Here is a 19,452-nt window from a genome sequence, read left to right as displayed (position 1 = left end):
AATGCAGGAAAAACTCAGGAAAAGTGACAGACACAAACATATGTGCAACAGAGGGCTCTGGGTGAGAATGGTGCCGGCTCACCTGGGGTGACGCCAGAGCGCCCTGCCTGCTGCCTCGATTCCCAGAGGAACCAACCCGGCACCAACCGGCAGTGTGACCTCTGCGGCCACAGATGGTGCACGAGCGGGAACCCCCTCCGGTCTCCCTGCATACCGCCCCTCCCAGCTCCATGGGTATCGGAGAGGGGGTGCGGGGGGATGGAACCACCAGACCCTGATCTGGACAGCCGTGAGTAGCCAGCAGGTTGTCCAGCCAGATGGACAGGTCCACCAGCTGGTTGAACGGGAGGGTGGTGTCTCTGCAGACCAGCTCCCGACGGACATCCTCGCGCAGACTGCAGTGGTAATGGTCAATCAGGGCCCTGTTGTTCCATCCCGCGCCGGCAGCCAGGGTCCTAAACTCCAGGGTGAACTCCTGGACGCTCCTCGTCTCCTGCCTCAGATGGTAGAGGTGTTCACCCACCGCTCTACCCTTGGGCGGGTGGTCGAAGACTGCCCGAAAACGGCGGGTGAACTCCTCAAACTGGTCCAACACCGCATCTCCCTCTCTCCACACGGCGTTGGCCCACTCCAGGGCTTTCCCAGTGAGGCACGAGACGAGGGTGGACAACCTCTCACGACCCGATGGATTTGGGTTGACGGTGGCTAGGTAGAGGTTTAATTGTAACAGGAACCCCTGGCAGTTCGCAGCCCTCCCGTCGTACTCCTGGGGCAAGGAGAGACGAATCCCACTGGGTTCAAGCGGGAAAGGGGCGCTCAGGGGAGACCCCGGTTGTGCTGGTGGAGGCGCTGGAAAAACTCCCTGTCTCTCCCAGTGGTCCATTGTCTGGACAACGTGATCCATGGTGGTGCCAAGATGGTGTAGTATTGCTGCATGCTCCTGGACGCGCTCCTCCACTCCTATGGCCGGGGTAACGTTTCCTGCTGACTCCATAGTACAGTCGGAGATTCTGTAAGGGTGTTTAACTGGCGGCAGAGAAGTCAGACGCAGGAGAGAAATAACTGTGTTTCCAACGGCGCAGTTTAATACAAAAAACCCACCGGAAAACATAAATATAAAAATCAATGGGTACACATAACCCGACACACACCAGTACAGACGTACACAAACACTTACAATAAACAATCTCCGACAAGGACATGAGGGGAAACAGAGGGTTAAATACACAACATGTAATTGATGGGATTGGAACCAGGTGTGAAGGAAGACAAGACAAAACCAATGGAAAATGAAAAATGGATCAGTGATGGCTAGAAGGTCGGTGACGTCGACCGCCGAACATCGCCCGAACAAGGAGAGGGACGGACTTCGGCGGAAGTCGTGACATCCTCTTTCAAAATATACTTTGGTAAATCATGGATAACACATTTCTATACATTCTTTTTGTTAGAATTTCTATGTTGAAGATTAAAAAAAAAATATTTTGTGCATTTTTACCCATATTCCATCCAGTTTGCTTTATTTTTATAATATATTCATCTTGATCTTTCTTAAATAAGTCTTGTAGTTTTCCATTTCTTTTAGTTTTCCTCTAACTTATTCTGTGCCTCTATGTTAGAGTTTTTATTGCTATCTATCTGTACTGTTAGTTCCTCTACGTTAGAGTTTTTATTGCTATCTATCTGTACTGTTAGTTCCTCTATGTTAGAGTTTTTATTGCTATCTATCTGTACTGTTAGTTCCTCTACGTTAGAGTTTTTATTGCTATCTATCTGTACTGTTAGTTCCTCTATGTTAGAGTTTTTATTGCTATCTATCTGTACTGTTAGTTCCTCTATGTTAGAGTTTTTATTGCTATCTATCTGTACTGTTAGTTCCTCTATTTCCTTTCTTAAGATGAACTCTTTTGCCCTAAATCGTTTTGGTTTTAAAGATGAGTATTGAATTGATTATATAGATTTGATGATATAGACTTGATTATATAGATTTGATTATATTGATTTGATTATATAGATTTGATGATATAGATTTGATTATATAGATTTGATTATATAGATTTGATGCTAGATAATGATGACAGTTGATTGTTGCTGATGGCTCTGTGTTTGAAACTGAAACTAGCCCTCAGGAGAAACTACCATCTGACCAAGATAGAGGGATAGAAGAGATGGATGGATGGAGGTATAGAAGAGATGGATGGATAGAGAGATGGATGGAGGTATAGAAGAGATGGATGGATGGAGATATAGAAGAGATAGATGATAGAGAGATGGATGGAGGTATAGAAGAGATGGATGGATAGAGAGATGGATGGCGGTATAGAAGAGATGGATGGATGGAGATATAGAGATAGATGATAGAGATGGATGGAGGTATAGAAGAGATGGATGGATAGAGAGATGGGTGGAGGTATAGAAAAGATGGATGGATGGAGAGATGGGTGGAGGTATAGAAAAGATGGATGGAAGGGGAGATGGGTGGAGGTATAGAAAAGATGGATGATAGAGAGATGGGTGGAGGTATAGAAGAGATGGATGGAGATATAGAAGAGATAGATGATAGAGAGATGGGTGGAGGTATAGAAGAGATGGATGGATAGAGAGATGGGTGGAGGTATAGAAAAGATGGATGGATGATAGAGAGATGGGTGGAGGTATAGAAAAGATGGATGGATGGAGAGATGGGTGGAGGTATAGAAACGATGGATGAAAGAGAGATGGGTGGAGGTATAGAAAAGATGGATGATAGAGAGATGGGTGGAGATATAGAACAGATGGATGATAGAGAGATGGGTGGAGGTATAGAAGAGATGGATGATAGAGAGATCAAATCAAATCAAATCAAATTTATTTATATTGCCCTTCTTACATCAGCTGATATCTCAAAGTGCTGTACAGAAACCCAGCCTAAAACCCCAAACAGCAAGCAATGCAGGTGTAGAAGCACGGTGGCTAGGAAAAACTCCCTAGAAAGGCCAAAACCTAGGAAGAAACCTAGAGAGGAACCAGGCTATGAGGGGTGGCCAGTCCTCTTCTGGCTGTGCCGGGTGGAGATTATAACAGAACATGGACTAGATGTTCAAATGTTCATAAATGACCAGCATGGTCAAATAATAATAATCATAGTAGTTGTCGAGGGTGCAACAAGTCAGTAACACAAGAGTAAGTGTCAGTTGGCTTTTTCATAGCCGATCTTTGAGAGTATCTCTACCGCTCCTGCTGTCTCTAGAGAGTTGAAAACAGCAGGTCTGGGACAGGTAGCACGTCCAGTGAATAGGTCAGGGGTGGAGGTATAGAAGAGATGGATGATAGAGAGATGGGTGGAGGTATAGAAGAGATGGATGATAGAGAGATGGGTGGAGGTATAGATAATCTTGAGTTTGTTCTAGCTATTCGTGTGAGCCCTCAGCCAAACCCAGTGATGAAGAAAGATCTATCCCAAGTGTGTGTGTGTGTGTGTGTGTGTGTGTGTGTGTGTGTGTGTGTGTGTGTGTGTGTGTGTGTGTGTGTGTGTGTGTGTGTGTGTGTGTGTGTGTGTGTGTGTGTGTGTGTGTGTGTGTGTGTTCAGCATGGTCCAACTGCATTCCTTAGTTTGATGGATCTGAGAGAGAGAGAGGGAGAGAGAGAGAGAGTGAGTGCTAGAGAAAGAGAGAGACCTATAACAGCTGGTAGTGTGGTTTAGTATTTGAATGAAAACAGGAAGAGTGGATTGAGACAGACTTGGAACCAATCAGAGCAACAAAATAAACATCTGCACAAGACCCCTGAATGTTTGTTGGTCTGTCTATAGAGCATCTGTGTGTGTTTGACCAGGCTCTCACATCCTAACTATGAGTTTACCCAGGGTGACACTCCAAATTCAGCATGAACCCATTCAGTAAGGGCGTTAGAAAAGTCCAGAAGTAAGAGTTGACTGAAAGCCCTGTCATAGTGTCGTTGGACAAACAAACAGTCACTCTATTGATGTAGACATAGTTATTATCCAAATGTCTGGGAGGGAAAAATAGCTTTTCTGACCAGACAGAAAGGTTTGGGATTGTATATGTTGTAGATAGGATTGTTTCTTTAATAGGGTTGAGTCTGGGTTGCTCTTTATCTCTGTCTCTCTGTGTATATCAATCTCTGTCTCTCTCTGTGTATCTCTCTATATATCTGTCTCTCTGTATCTCTCCCTATATCTTTCTCTCTGTGTATCTCTATCAATGAAATTAAATTCAAAGGGCTTTATCTCTGTCTCTCTGTGTATCTGTGTATCTCTTTTTATCTCTCTTTATATCTGTCTCTCTGTGTATCTCTCTGTGTATCTCTCTGTATCGCTCTGTTTCTGTATCTCTCTATGTATTTCTCTGTATCTCTATCTCTCTGTGTATCTTTCTGTCTCTTTTTACATCTGTCTCTCTGTGTATCTCTCTGTCTCTCTATATCTCTGTATCTCTATCTCTATGTGTATCTCTGGCTCTCTATATCTCTATCTCTATGTGTATCTCTCTGTGTATCTCCCTGTGCATCTCTCTGTGTATCTCTCTGTCTCTCTATATCTCTATCTCTCTGTGTATCTCTCTGTATCGCTCTGTATCTGTATCACTCTATGTATCTCTCTGTATCTCTATCTCTCTGTGTATCTCTCTGTATCGCTCTGTATCTGTATCGCTCTATGTATCTCTCTGTATCTATATCTCTCTGTGTGTCTCTCTGTGTATCTCTCTATATCTCTCTGTATCTCTATGTGTATCTCTCTGTCTCTCTATATCTCTCTGTATCTCTATCTATCTGTGTATCTCTCTATATCTCTCTCTATGTGTATCTCTCTGTCTATCTCTCTGTATCTCTTTGTATCTGTATCTCTCTGTATCTGTATCTCTCTGTGCATCTCTCTGTGTATCTCTCTGTATCTGTATCTCTCTATGTATCTCTCTGTATCTCTATCTCTCTGTGTATCTCTCTGTGTCTCTATATCTCTCTGTGTATCTCTCTGTCTCTCTATATCTCTCTGTATCTCTATCTCTCTGTGTATCTCTCTGTGTATCTCTCTGTATCTGTATCTCTCTGTGCATCCCTGTATCTGTATCTCTCTGTGTATCTCTTTGTGTATCTCTCTGTATCTCTCTGTATCTGTATTTCTCTGTGTATCAATTCAATTCAATTCAAGGGGCTTTATTGGCAAAAGCAAGTGAGGTAGATAATATACAAAAGTGAAATAAACAATAAAAATTAACAGTAAACATTACAAGTTCCAAAAGAATAAAGACAATACAAATGTCATATTATGTATGTATATATACAGTGTTGTAATGATGTACAAATGGTTAAAGTACAAAAGGGAAAATAAATAAGCATAAATATGGGTTGTATTTACATCATATTTTGTATCTCTCTATATCTGTATCTCTCTGTATCTGTGTCTCTCTGTATCTGTATCTCTCTCTGTACCTCTCTGTATCTCTCTGTATCTGTATCTCTCTGTGTATCTCTCTGTATCTGTATCTCTCTGTAATGCTTTGAGGTACTCTCTTTACCTTTGTAACTCAGAATGTCACAATTAATGTTTCATGAGCTGTGTGCCCCTGGAGAGGAACACAGTATTTCTCTCTCTCTTCTTTTCTCACTTTTCATCGCTCACTTTCATTCTCTCTCTTCCTCTCTCACTCACTCTATCACACTCCTGTCATGTTCTCTTTCCCTTTCCCTCTCTCTGTTCTCTCTGACAGAAGCACCCCGCTCCCCTTTGTTTGATGGTGACAGTGTATTCTATTCACCAGCACTGTTTTCAGTGGGGTAATGTTCTCTCTCTCTCCCGTTCCGTATGTTCCAGGCAGTTATTGGCCCCCGGATATCAGGAGATATGGTACAGTCCCAGTGGTTCCCGCCAGACCTCCAATCCACCCAGCACTGTGAGTTCAATGGGGTGTTCTAAAGCATCTCACAATAGGGGGGTAATCATGTAACCAGCCTATTTCTGATTTGTGGATGTCAAATGGCAAAAGAGTCGGCTGAATCAGAGACAGGCTGACCAAGCTCTTAAATCTTAGGTGACATCATGACAAAAAGAAAAATACATGATGTGAGTTTGTTTAACTCTCCTCTCATGTTGCAGGGCCACTGTTTCTACCATGGTGACGTCCGTGGTGTGGAGGGGTCCAGTGCAGCACTCAGCACCTGCTCAGGTCTCAGGTAAGAGTTACCACAGGTAACATTTCTGGTGGAAGTGGTGATCACTAATGCCATTGAATAAGACTGTCAGGAACTCAAAGCAGCTGGAGGGGTGAAGTCAGGCGCAGGAGACTAAGGTCCATGAACACACATTTTAATAGGCAACAGTCCAAAACTGCCAACAACATGTAAGGCAGGGCGAAAATACAATAACAGTAAGAGCCCAAAAACAGAGTAGGGTCGCAGCCCAGAAAAACTCGTATGCCTTAACACACAAAATGCAGAGGGAATGCCTAAACCCCAACCTAACCTAACCAGACAAAAACAATCCCGCACAATCCCCAAACCTAAACAGACAGACTAAATACCCCCCCACTAACGATCTAACACAATACAGGTGCACACATAAACCAGACCTCACCAAAAGAATATGAAAAGAGGATCGGTGGCAGCTAGTAGGCCGGCGACGACGACCGCCGAGCGCCGCCCGAACGAGGAGAGGCGCCACCTTCAGTCGACGTTGTGACAAAGACATGCCTCCTAAATATTTATACATTTTATTTTAATGACAATTCAGACATATATTTGTCACACGGTCATTCTCAAACCAGCACAATAGGAGAGCAGGTCAAAAGATGGTTTATTTATTGGCCATGCACTGACTGTTGAGATATGCAGGCCAGTGTGTTTCTAGGTCATTTGGGTTCCATGTTAAGTCACTGAAGCTCCAGGGATCCAGCCGTGCTGTTGTTTCCTTTCTGGGTTCACAGAGGCGACGGTTGTAGGAGAATAACAGACACATACATTGACAGAACATCTGCAGGAGGAGGAGTGCTCACACACACACACACACACACACACACACACACACACACACACACACACACACACACACACACACACACACACACACACACACACACACACACACACACACACACACACACACACACACACACACACACACACACACACACACACAGGGCTGTAGAAGCATCTGGAGAAGGGTGCTATTTGCTGGGTGTCTCCCTGATCCAATCCCCACTGAGTCAGAACCTGATATGTGCTGGGTGTCTCCCTGATCCAATTTAATCTCTATTTTTCTACTCTTCCTTCTCTCTCTCTCTTTCTCCCTCCTCCTTCTTTCTCTATCTGTCTCTCTCTTTCTCTCTACACCTGATACCCATCCGGTATCAGGATTTATATACACAGTTCAACATACAGTTCAGCCAGGATTTAGTTGTCTCAGACCTGACATGTAAATCCCAGCGGTTTCTAGTTTTACATTCTGCCATATCTAACTTCTCTCAATAATTATTTGATGGATTCTCTCTTAAACCAGAGACTGAAGAACCACTACGTTTTCCCCAGCTATAATAGTTTTCCTTTGTTTTCTAGCCTGGAACTGTTGTGATTCAGATCTCTGTTTCCCTAGGGGACTGATTACGGTGAACACCAGCGTCAGCTACCTGATAGAACCCCTGCCCACCGCCACCATGGATACACAGCCTCCTCACGCTGTGTTCCGAGCCAAGAACCTCCGTCTGCCTAACGGAACTTGCGGGCATCGCCATAGCAACCAGGGCCAGGGGGAAGGTCTGGATGACCTCATCCAGGGAATGATGACGGCGCGGGGTGGAAGGGTGAGTGGAGCAGGAATGGTTAGACTGGTATCTGATATGAAAACAACCACTATCTTCTCCAGTGAATAGAGGGCTGCTTTGAATCAGTGAAATATCCAAGAAATGTCAGGCATTTTAAGACTGATGAAAAATAGATGCAAAACATACGATGAGTTGATAATAAACCATTATGGAAGGGGGGGGGGGGGGGGTATATGTGTGTGGTGCGCGCTCATACTTATAACAAGTAATAATGCACTGTAAAAGTTGGCTGTAAAGTTCTCTAATATGTCCTGATTTTCTCCAGGAGCGTAGAGACGTGGGCCAGAGTATGAAGTATGTAGAGCTGCTGCTGGTAGCTGACCATGCTGAGGTAAGAGGCCAGACACCTTAGTCCATTTTACATGGCCATTTATTCCAGTTAGTCAGTTGAGAAGGTAAAAGGATGCATGACCTCCATCTCCTCTTCTGACCTGTGCCTCATACTGAACTAGAGAGCATCCATCACTCTGTTACATCTCCCCCATCCCTTCATCTCTCTATCGTCATACTTCAACCACATCCTCCCCACTCCCCCTAATGAGATCTAACAGGGTCTGTTCTAATGAGACCTAACAGGGTCTGTTCTAGTGAGACCTAACAGGGTCTGTTCTAATGAGACCTAACAGGGTCTGTTCTAATGAGACCTAACAGGGTCTGTTCTAATGAGACCTAACAGGGTCTGTTCTAATGAGACCTAACAGGGTCTGTTCTAATGAGATCTAACAGGGTCTGTTCTAATGAGACCTAACAGGGTCTGTTCTAATGAGACCTAACAGGGTCTGTTCTAATGAGACCTAACAGGGTCTGTTCTAATGAGACCTAACAGGGTCTGTTCTAATGAGACCCTAACAGGGTCTGTTCTAATGAGACCTAACAGGGTCTGTTCTAATGAGACCTAACAGGGTCTGTTCTAATGAGACCTAACAGGGTCTGTTCTAATGAGACCTAACAGGGTCTGTTCTAATGAGACCTAACAGGGTCTGTTCTAATGAGACCTAACAGGGTCTGTTCTAATGAGACCTAACAGGGTCTGTTCTAATGAGACCTAACAGGGTCTGTTCTAATGAGACCTAACAGGGTCTGTTTTTAATGAGACCTAACAGGGTCTGTTCTAATGAGACCTAACAGGGTCTGTTCTAATGAGACCTAACAGGGTCTGTTCTAATGAGACCTAACAGGGTCTGTTCTAATGAGACCTAACAGGGTCTGTTCTAATGAGACCTAACAGGGTCTGTTCTAATGAGACCTAACAGGGTCTGTTCTAATGAGACCTAACAGGGTCTGTTCTAATGAGACCTAACAGGGTCTGTTCTAATGAGACCTAACAGGGTCTGTTCTAATGAGACCTAACAGGGTCTGTTCTAATGAGACCTAACAGGGTCTGTTCTAATGAGACCTAACAGGGTCTGTTCTAATGAGACCCTAACAGGGTCTGTTCTAATGAGACCTAACAGGGTCTGTTCTAATGAGACCTAACAGGGTCTGTTCTAATGAGACCTAACAGGGTCTGTTCTAATGAGACCTAACAGGGTCTGTTCTAATGAGACCTAACAGGGTCTGTTCTAATGAGACCTAACAGGGTCTGTTCTAATGAGACCTAACAGGGTCTGTTCTAATGAGACCCTAACAGGGTCTGTTCTAATGAGACCTAACAGGGTCTGTTCTAATGAGACCTAACAGGGTCTGTTCTAATGAGACCTAACAGGGTCTGTTCTAATGAGACCTAACAGGGTCTGTTCTAATGAGACCTAACAGGGTCTGTTCTAATGAGACCTAACAGGGTCTGTTCTAATGAGACCCTAACAGGGTCTGTTCTAATGAGACCTAACAGGGTCTGTTCTAATGAGACCTAACAGGGTCTGTTCTAATGAGACCTAACAGGGTCTGTTCTAATGAGACCTAACAGGGTCTGTTCTAATGAGACCTAACAGGGTCTGTTCTAATGAGACCTAACAGGGTCTGTTCTAATGAGACCTAACAGGGTCTGTTCTAATGAGACCTAACAGGGTCTGTTCTAATGAGACCTAACAGGGTCTGTTCTAATGAGACCTAACAGGGTCTGTTCTAATGAGACCTAACAGGGTCTGTTCTAATGAGACCTAACAGGGTCTGTTCTAATGAGACCTAACAGGGTCTGTTCTAATGAGACCTAACAGGGTCTGTTCTAATGAGACCTAACAGGGTCTGTTTTTAATGAGACCTAACAGGGTCTGTTCTAATGAGACCTAACAGGGTCTGTTCTAATGAGACCTAACAGGGTCTGTTCTAATGAGACCTAACAGGGTCTGTTCTAATGAGACCTAACAGGGTCTGTTCTAATGAGACCTAACAGGGTCTGTTCTAATGAGACCTAACAGGGTCTGTTCTAATGAGACCTAACAGGGTCTGTTCTAATGAGACCTAACAGGGTCTGTTCTAATGAGACCTAACAGGGTCTGTTCTAATGAGACCTAACAGGGTCTGTTCTAATGAGACCTAACAGGGTCTGTTCTAATGAGACCTAACAGGGTCTGTTCTAATGAGACCTAACAGGGTCTGTTCTAATGAGACCTAACAGGGTCTGTTCTAATGAGACCTAACAGGGTCTGTTCTAATGAGACCTAACAGGGTCTGTTCTAATGAGACCTAACAGGGTCTGTTCTAATGAGACCTAACAGGGTCTGTTCTAATGAGACCTAACAGGGTCTGTTCTAATGAGACCTAACAGGGTCTGTTCTAATGAGACCTAACAGGGTCTGTTCTAATGAGACCTAACAGGGTCTGTTCTAATGAGACCTAACAGGGTCTGTTCTAATGAGACCTAACAGGGTCTGTTCTAATGAGACCTAACAGGGTCTGTTCTAATGAGACCTAACAGGGTCTGTTCTAATGAGACCTAACAGGGTCTGTTCTAATGAGACCTAACAGGGTCTGTTCTAATGAGACCTAACAGGGTCTGTTCTAATGAGACCTAACAGGGTCTGTTCTAATGAGACCTAACAGGGTCTGTTTTTAATGAGACCTAACAGGGTCTGTTCTAATGAGACCTAACAGGGTCTGTTCTAATGAGACCTAACAGGGTCTGTTCTAATGAGACCTAACAGGGTCTGTTCTAATGAGACCTAACAGGGTCTGTTCTAATGAGACCTAACAGGGTCTGTTCTAATGAGACCTAACAGGGTCTGTTCTAATGAGACCTAACAGGGTCTGTTCTAATGAGACCTAACAGGGTCTGTTCTAATGAGACCTAACAGGGTCTGTTCTAATGAGACCTAACAGGGTCTGTTCTAATGAGACCTAACAGGGTCTGTTCTAATGAGACCTAACAGGGTCTGTTCTAATGAGACCTAACAGGGTCTGTTCTAATGAGACCTAACAGGGTCTGTTCTAATGAGACCTAACAGGGTCTGTTCTAATGAGACCTAACAGGGTCTGTTCTAATGAGACCTAACAGGGTCTGTTCTAATGAGACCTAACAGGGTCTGTTCTAATGAGACCTAACAGGGTCTGTTCTAATGAGACCTAACAGGGTCTGTTCTAATGAGACCTAACAGGGTCTGTTCTAATGAGACCTAACAGGGTCTGTTCTAATGAGACCTAACAGGGTCTGTTCTAATGAGACCTAACAGGGTCTGTTCTAATGAGACCTAACAGGGTCTGTTCTAATGAGACCTAACAGGGTCTGTTCTAATGAGACCTAACAGGGTCTGTTCTAATGAGACCTAACAGGGTCTGTTCTAATGAGACCTAACAGGGTCTGTTCTAATGAGACCTAACAGGGTCTGTTCTAATGAGACCTAACAGGGTCTGTTCTAATGAGACCTAACAGGGTCTGTTTCTAATGAGACCCTAACAGGGTCTGTTCTAATGAGACCTAACAGGGTCTGTTCTAATGAGACCTAACAGGGTCTGTTCTAATGAGACCTAACAGGGTCTGTTCTAATGAGACCCTAACAGGGTCTGTTCTAATGAGACCTAACAGGGTCTGTTCTAATGAGACCTAACAGGGTCTGTTCTAATGAGACCTAACAGGGTCTGTTCTAATGAGACCTAACAGGGTCTGTTCTAATGAGACCTAACAGGGTCTGTTCTAATGAGACCTAACAGGGTCTGTTCTAATGAGACCTAACAGGGTCTGTTCTAATGAGACCTAACAGGGTCTGTTCTAATGAGACCTAACAGGGTCTGTTCTAATGAGACCTAACAGGGTCTGTTCTAATGAGACCTAACAGGGTCTGTTCTAATGAGACCTAACAGGGTCTGTTCTAATGAGACCTAACAGGGTCTGTTCTAATGAGACCTAACAGGGTCTGTTCTAATGAGACCCTAACAGGGTCTGTTCTAATGAGACCTAACAGGGTCTGTTCTAATGAGACCTAACAGGGTCTGTTCTAATGAGACCTAACAGGGTCTGTTCTAATGAGACCTAACAGGGTCTGTTCTAATGAGACCCTAACAGGGTCTGTTCTAATGAGACCTAACAGGGTCTGTTCTAATGAGACCTAACAGGGTCTGTTCTAATGAGACCTAACAGGGTCTGTTCTAATGAGACCCTAACAGGGTCTGTTCTAATGAGACCTAACAGGGTCTGTTCTAATGAGACCTAACAGGGTCTGTTCTAATGAGACCTAACAGGGTCTGTTCTAATGAGACCTAACAGGGTCTGTTCTAATGAGACCTAACAGGGTCTGTTCTAATGAGACCCTAACAGGGTCTGTTCTAATGAGACCTAACAGGGTCTGTTCTAATGAGACCTAACAGGGTCTGTTCTAATGAGACCTAACAGGGTCTGTTCTAATGAGACCTAACAGGGTCTGTTCTAATGAGACCTAACAGGGTCTGTTCTAATGAGACCTAACAGGGTCTGTTCTAATGAGACCTAACAGGGTCTGTTCTAATGAGACCTAACAGGGTCTGTTCTAATGAGACCTAACAGGGTCTGTTCTAATGAGACCTAACAGGGTCTGTTCTAATGAGACCTAACAGGGTCTGTTCTAATGAGACCTAACAGGGTCTGTTCTAATGAGACCTAACAGGGTCTGTTCTAATGAGACCTAACAGGGTCTGTTCTAATGAGACCTAACAGGGTCTGTTCTAATGAGACCTAACAGGGTCTGTTCTAATGAGACCTAACAGGGTCTGTTCTAATGAGACCTAACAGGGTCTGTTCTAATGAGACCTAACAGGGTCTGTTCTAATGAGACCTAACAGGGTCTGTTCTAATGAGACCTAACAGGGTCTGTTCTAATGAGACCTAACAGGGTCTGTTCTAATGAGACCTAACAGGGTCTGTTCTAATGAGACCTAACAGGGTCTGTTCTAATGAGACCTAACAGGGTCTGTTTTTAATGAGACCTAACAGGGTCTGTTCTAATGAGACCTAACAGGGTCTGTTCTAATGAGACCTAACAGGGTCTGTTCTAATGAGACCTAACAGGGTCTGTTCTAATGAGACCTAACAGGGTCTGTTCTAATGAGACCTAACAGGGTCTGTTCTAATGAGACCTAACAGGGTCTGTTCTAATGAGACCTAACAGGGTCTGTTCTAATGAGACCTAACAGGGTCTGTTCTAATGAGACCTAACAGGGTCTGTTCTAATGAGACCTAACAGGGTCTGTTCTAATGAGACCTAACAGGGTCTGTTTTTAATGAGACCTAACAGGGTCTGTTCTAATGAGACCTAACAGGGTCTGTTCTAATGAGACCTAACAGGGTCTGTTCTAATGAGACCTAACAGGGTCTGTTTTTAATGAGACCTAACAGGGTCTGTTCTAATGAGACCTAACAGGGTCTGTTCTAATGAGACCTAACAGGGTCTGTTCTAATGAGACCTAACAGGGTCTGTTCTAATGAGACCTAACAGGGTCTGTTCTAATGAGACCTAACAGGGTCTGTTCTAATGAGACCTAACAGGGTCTGTTCTAATGAGACCTAACAGGGTCTGTTCTAATGAGACCTAACAGGGTCTGTTCTAATGAGACCTAACAGGGTCTGTTCTAATGAGACCTAACAGGGTCTGTTTTTAATGAGACCTAACAGGGTCTGTTTTTAATGAGACCTAACAGGGTCTGTTCTAATGAGACCTAACAGGGTCTGTTCTAATGAGACCTAACAGGGTCTGTTCTAATGAGACCTAACAGGGTCTGTTCTAATGAGACCTAACAGGGTCTGTTCTAATGAGACCTAACAGGGTCTGTTCTAATGAGACCTAACAGGGTCTGTTCTAATGAGACCTAACAGGGTCTGTTTTTAATGAGACCTAACAGGGTCTGTTCTAATGAGACCTAACAGGGTCTGTTCTAATGAGACCTAACAGGGTCTGTTCTAATGAGACCTAACAGGGTCTGTTCTAATGAGACCTAACAGGGTCTGTTCTAATGAGACCTAACAGGGTCTGTTCTAATGAGACCTAACAGGGTCTGTTCTAATGAGACCTAACAGGGTCTGTTCTAATGAGACCTAACAGGGTCTGTTCTAATGAGACCTAACAGGGTCTGTTCTAATGAGACCTAACAGGGTCTGTTCTAATGAGACCTAACAGGGTCTGTTCTAATGAGACCTAACAGGGTCTGTTCTAATGAGACCTAACAGGGTCTGTTCTAATGAGACCTAACAGGGTCTGTTCTAATGAGACCTAACAGGGTCTGTTCTAATGAGACCTAACTGGGTCTGTTCTAATGAGACCTAACAGGGTCTGTTCTAATGAGACCTAACAGGGTCTGTTCTAATGAGACCTAACAGGGTCTGTTCTAATGAGACCTAACAGGGTCTGTTCTAATGAGACCTAACAGGGTCTGTTCTAATGAGACCTAACAGGGTCTGTTCTAATGAGACCTAACAGGGTCTGTTCTAATGAGACCTAACAGGGTCTGTTTTTAATGAGACCTAACTGGGTCTGTTCTAATGAGACCTAACAGGGTCTGTTCTAATGAGACCTAACAGGGTCTGTTCTAATGAGACCTAACAGGGTCTGTTCTAATGAGACCTAACAGGGTCTGTTCTAATGAGACCTAACAGGGTCTGTTCTAATGAGACCTAACAGGGTCTGTTCTAATGAGACCTAACAGGGTCTGTTTTTAATGAGACCTAACAGGGTCTGTTCTAATGAGACCTAACAGGGTCTGTTTTTAATGAGACCTAACAGGGTCTGTTCTAATGAGACCTAACAGGGTCTGTTCTAATGAGACCTAACAGGGTCTGTTCTAATGAGACCTAACAGGGTCTGTTCTAATGAGACCTAACAGGGTCTGTTCTAATGAGACCTAACAGGGTCTGTTCTAATGAGACCTAACAGGGTCTGTTCTAATGAGACCTAACAGGGTCTGTTCTAATGAGACCTAACAGGGTCTGTTTTTAATGAGACCTAACTGGGTCTGTTCTAATGAGACCTAACAGGGTCTGTTCTAATGAGACCTAACAGGGTCTGTTCTAATGAGACCTAACAGGGTCTGTTCTAATGAGACCTAACAGGGTCTGTTCTAATGAGACCTAACAGGGTCTGTTCTAATGAGACCTAACAGGGTCTGTTCTAATGAGACCTAACAGGGTCTGTTCTAATGAGACCTAACAGGGTCTGTTCTAATGAGACCTAACAGGGTCTGTTCTAATGAGACCTAACAGGGTCTGTTCTAATGAGACCTAACAGGGTCTGTTCTAATGAGACCTAACAGGGTCTGTTCTAATGAGACCCTAACAGGGTCTGTTCTAATGAGACCTAACAGGGTCTGTTCTAATGAGACCTAACAGGGTCTGTTCTAATGAGACCTAACAGGGTCTGTTCTAATGAGACCTAACAGGGTCTGTTCTAATGAGACCTAACAGGGTCTGTTCTAATGAGACCTAACAGGGTCTGTTCTAATGAGACCTAACAGGGTCTGTTCTAATGAGACCTAACAGGGTCTGTTCTAATGAGACCTAACAGGGTCTGTTCTAATGAGACCTAACAGGGTCTGTTCTAATGAGACCTAACAGGGTCTGTTCTAATGAGACCTAACAGGGTCTGTTCTAATGAGACCTAACAGGGTCTGTTCTAATGAGACCCTAACAGGGTCTGTTCTAATGAGACCTAACAGGGTCTGTTCTAATGAGACCTAACAGGGTCTGTTCTAATGAGACCTAACAGGGTCTGTTCTAATGAGACCTAACAGGGTCTGTTCTAATGAGACCTAACAGGGTCTGTTCTAATGAGACCTAACAGGGTCTGTTCTAATGAGACCTAACAGGGTCTGTTCTAATGAGACCTAACAGGGTCTGTTCTAATGAGACCTAACAGGGTCTGTTCTAATGAGACCTAACAGGGTCTGTTCTAATGAGACCTAACAGGGTCTGTTCTAATGAGACCTAACAGGGTCTGTTCTAATGAGACCTAACAGGGTCTGTTCTAATGAGACCTAACAGGGTCTGTTCTAATGAGACCTAACAGGGTCTGTTCTAATATCCTTTATTGCTGTCTGACGTGTCTGATTGGTTGAGGTCATCCTGCTGTCCTTACTCTTCCGGGTGAAATTCTTCAAGCATGGCAGTAACTGTGTGTGTCTGTGTAGTTTCAGAAGCACGGCGGGGACTTAAATAGGACGAAGACAAAACTGCTGGAGGCAGCTAACTACGTAGACAAGGTGAGAAAACCACACAAATGAACATTGTGGTTAATTTGGGATTTGGGAGATTGTGGGTCCCTAGTTTTGTATTTTTTGTTTATTTAACCTTTATTTAACTATGCATTTAGTGCGGGGGGGGGGGATAAGACACTAACCTAAACAATATAATACTGACAAAAGGCACATATCACAGCATACTACAGGTGGTGGAGGGGCCTACAATATGGTGGGGGAGAAGGACTGTGAGAAGGCCAGTTCTGGTGACTTTTCATAAAAACATTCTACTGCAAACTGAATGAAAATATAATTTCCCCCTCCAGAAATGAGCCCAATAACGTATAGGTCCATATGATCAGGCAGGTTATATCACACACTTTAAAGTGTAAACATAAGGCTCTAATGTTGCTAGTTAGAAACATATTGATGACTTGATTGTCTCCCCCCCCCCCAAAAAAAAAACTGTTCCACTGGCACTCAGCCAACCAAGGATCCTGTACTGTGAATATAATGTAGGCCTAGTTACACCTGACCCGTGTTACATTTAGCTCCAGTCTTCCCTATGCATTCAACGCCATTGGCCAGTGCTAACTCACATAAACCAATACCACTGCTGAACACTCTGGTTCTAAAATGGTGCAGTTTAGACCTGCTCATTTCTTGGATTTGAGAATTAAGTACAGCCTGGTAACTCCAAAAAGCTCAGTTATCCTCCTCTTTTAACAGTGGCCATCAAAAATGATTTAAAATATGTATTTTCCTCTGGACTGCATTAAGAATGTTGTACAATGACTGAGCATGCATATCTCTCTCCTAGCATTAAGAATGTTGTACAATGACTGAGCATGCATATCTCTCTCCTTGCATTAAGAATGTTGTACAATGACTGAGCATGCATATCTCTCTCCTTGCATTAAGAATGTTGTACAATGACTGAGCATGCATATCTCTCTCCTTGCATTAAGAATGTTGTACAATGACTGAGCATTCATATCTCTTCCTTTCTCTTGCAATTTGAATGGACCTCAAGAGGAATATTCTTTTCTCTCATAGAATGCGACAGGTTGAACAATTTAATAGGTCAACTATTCTACTATGGAGTTGTCTGATTTTGTCATTGTTTACTCATGTGGTTGGCTGTGGAAAATTAAATGTGGACAACAATTTTTCATTAGATAATTCAAATAACCAAAGGTACCGGGTCTCAGCTCCGTTTGGCTCTCATTTGGATCATAGGTGCTGGGTCTCGTACCCATCACTGCCTGGCACGGCAACTGCTCAGCCTCCGACACACACACACACACACACACACACACACACACACACACACACACACACACACACACACACACACACACACACACACACACACACACACACACACACACACACACACACACACACACACCTTTCCAGAAACAAGTCTCTCACTGTTGCCGCTTGTTATAGACCCCCCTCAGCCCCCAGTTGTGCCCTGGACACCATATGTGAATTGATTGCCCCCCCGTCTATCTTCAGAGTTCGTACTGTTAGGTGACCTAAACTGGGATATGCTAAACACCCCAGCCGTCCTACAATCTAAGCTAGATGCCCTCAATCTCACACAAATTATCAAGGAACCTACCAAGTACAACCTTAAATCCGTAAACATGGGCACCCTCATAGATATCATCCTAACCAACCTGCCCTCCAAATACACCTCTGCTGTCTTCAACCAGGATCTCAGCAATCAGTGCCTCAGTGTCTGCATCCGTAATGGGTCCGGGGTCAAACGACCACCTCTCATCACTGTCAAACGCCCCCTAAAACACTTCAGCGAGCAGGCCTTTCTAATCGACCTGGCCCGGGTATCCTGGAAGGATATTGACCTCATCCTGACAGTAGAGGATGCCTGGTTGTTCTTTAAAAGTGCTTTCCTCACCATCTTAAATAAGCATGCCCCATTCAAAAATGTAGAACTAAAAACAGATATAGCCCTTGGTTCACTCCAGACTTGACTGCCCTTGACCAGCACAAAAACATCCTGTGGCGTACTGCACTAGCATCGAATAGCCCCCGCGATATGCAACTTTTCAGGGAAGTCAGGCACCAATATACACAGTCAGTTAGGAAAGCAAGGACTAGCTTTTTCAAACAGAAATTTGCATCCTGTAGCAATAATTCCAAAACGTTTTGGGACACTGTAAAGTCCATGGAGAGTAACAGCACCTGCTCCCAGCTGCCCACTGCTCTGAGGCTAGGAAACACTGTCACCACCGATAAATCTATGATAATCGAGAATTTCAATAAGCATTTTTCTACAGCTGGCCATGCTTTCCACCTGGCCACCCCTACCCCGGCCAACAGCTATGCTCCCCGCAGCAACTTGCCCAAGCCCCCCCCTCCCCTTCACCCAAATCCAGACAGCTGATGTTCTGAAAGAGCTGCAAAATCTGGACCCCTACAAATCAGCTGGGCTAGACAATCTGGACCCTCTCTTTCAAAAATTATCTGCCGCAATTGTTGCAACCCCTATTACTAGCCTGTTCAACCTCTCTTTCGTATTGTCTGAGATCCCTAAAGATTGGAAAGCTGCCGCGGTCATCCCCCTCTTCAAAGGGGGTGACACTCTAGACCCAAACTGTTACAGACCTATGTCCATCCTGCCCTGCCTTTCTAAAGTCTTCGAAAGACAAGTTAACAAACAGATCACCGACCATTTCGAATCCCACCGTACCTTCTCCACTATGCAATCTGGTTTCAGAGCTGGTCATGGGTGCACCTCAGCTACGCTCAAGGTCCTAAATGATATCATAACCGCCATCGATAAAAGACAGTACTGTGCAGCCGTCTTCATCGACCCGGCCAAGGCTTTCAACTCTGTCAATCACCACATTCTTATTGGCAAACTCAATAGCCTTGGTTTCTCAAATGACTGCCTCACCTGGTTCACCAACTACCTCTCAGATAGAGTTCAGTGTGTCAAATTGGAGGGCCTGTTGTCCGGACCTCTGGCAGTCTCTATGGGGGTGCCACAGGGTTCAATTCTCGGGACGACTCTTTTCTCTGTATATATCAATGATGT

General features: G+C 44.2%; 1 protein-coding gene across 2 annotated transcripts in view; it reads left to right on the top strand.

The window, feature by feature from the left end:
- The window catches only part of LOC106612150 (disintegrin and metalloproteinase domain-containing protein 19-like), a 68,612-nt gene that overhangs the window by 34,254 nt on the left and 14,906 nt on the right, over positions 1 to 19,452 (top strand). For both annotated transcript variants that reach the window (XM_045724170.1, XM_045724169.1), the window contains exons 4-8: positions 5,813 to 5,891; positions 6,095 to 6,171; positions 7,586 to 7,793; positions 8,080 to 8,145; positions 16,338 to 16,409. In XM_045724170.1, coding sequence (XP_045580126.1) covers positions 5,813 to 5,891; positions 6,095 to 6,171; positions 7,586 to 7,793; positions 8,080 to 8,145; positions 16,338 to 16,409 — 502 coding nt within the window. The remainder of the gene's footprint in view (positions 1 to 5,812; positions 5,892 to 6,094; positions 6,172 to 7,585; positions 7,794 to 8,079; positions 8,146 to 16,337; positions 16,410 to 19,452) is intronic.

The sequence above is a fragment of the Salmo salar genome, chromosome ssa09, assembly GCF_905237065.1.
Source record: "Salmo salar chromosome ssa09, Ssal_v3.1, whole genome shotgun sequence".
NCBI lineage: Eukaryota > Metazoa > Chordata > Actinopteri > Salmoniformes > Salmonidae > Salmo > Salmo salar.
Note: the sequence above shows the minus strand (reverse complement) of the source record. Positions and strands in the feature narration are given on the sequence as shown.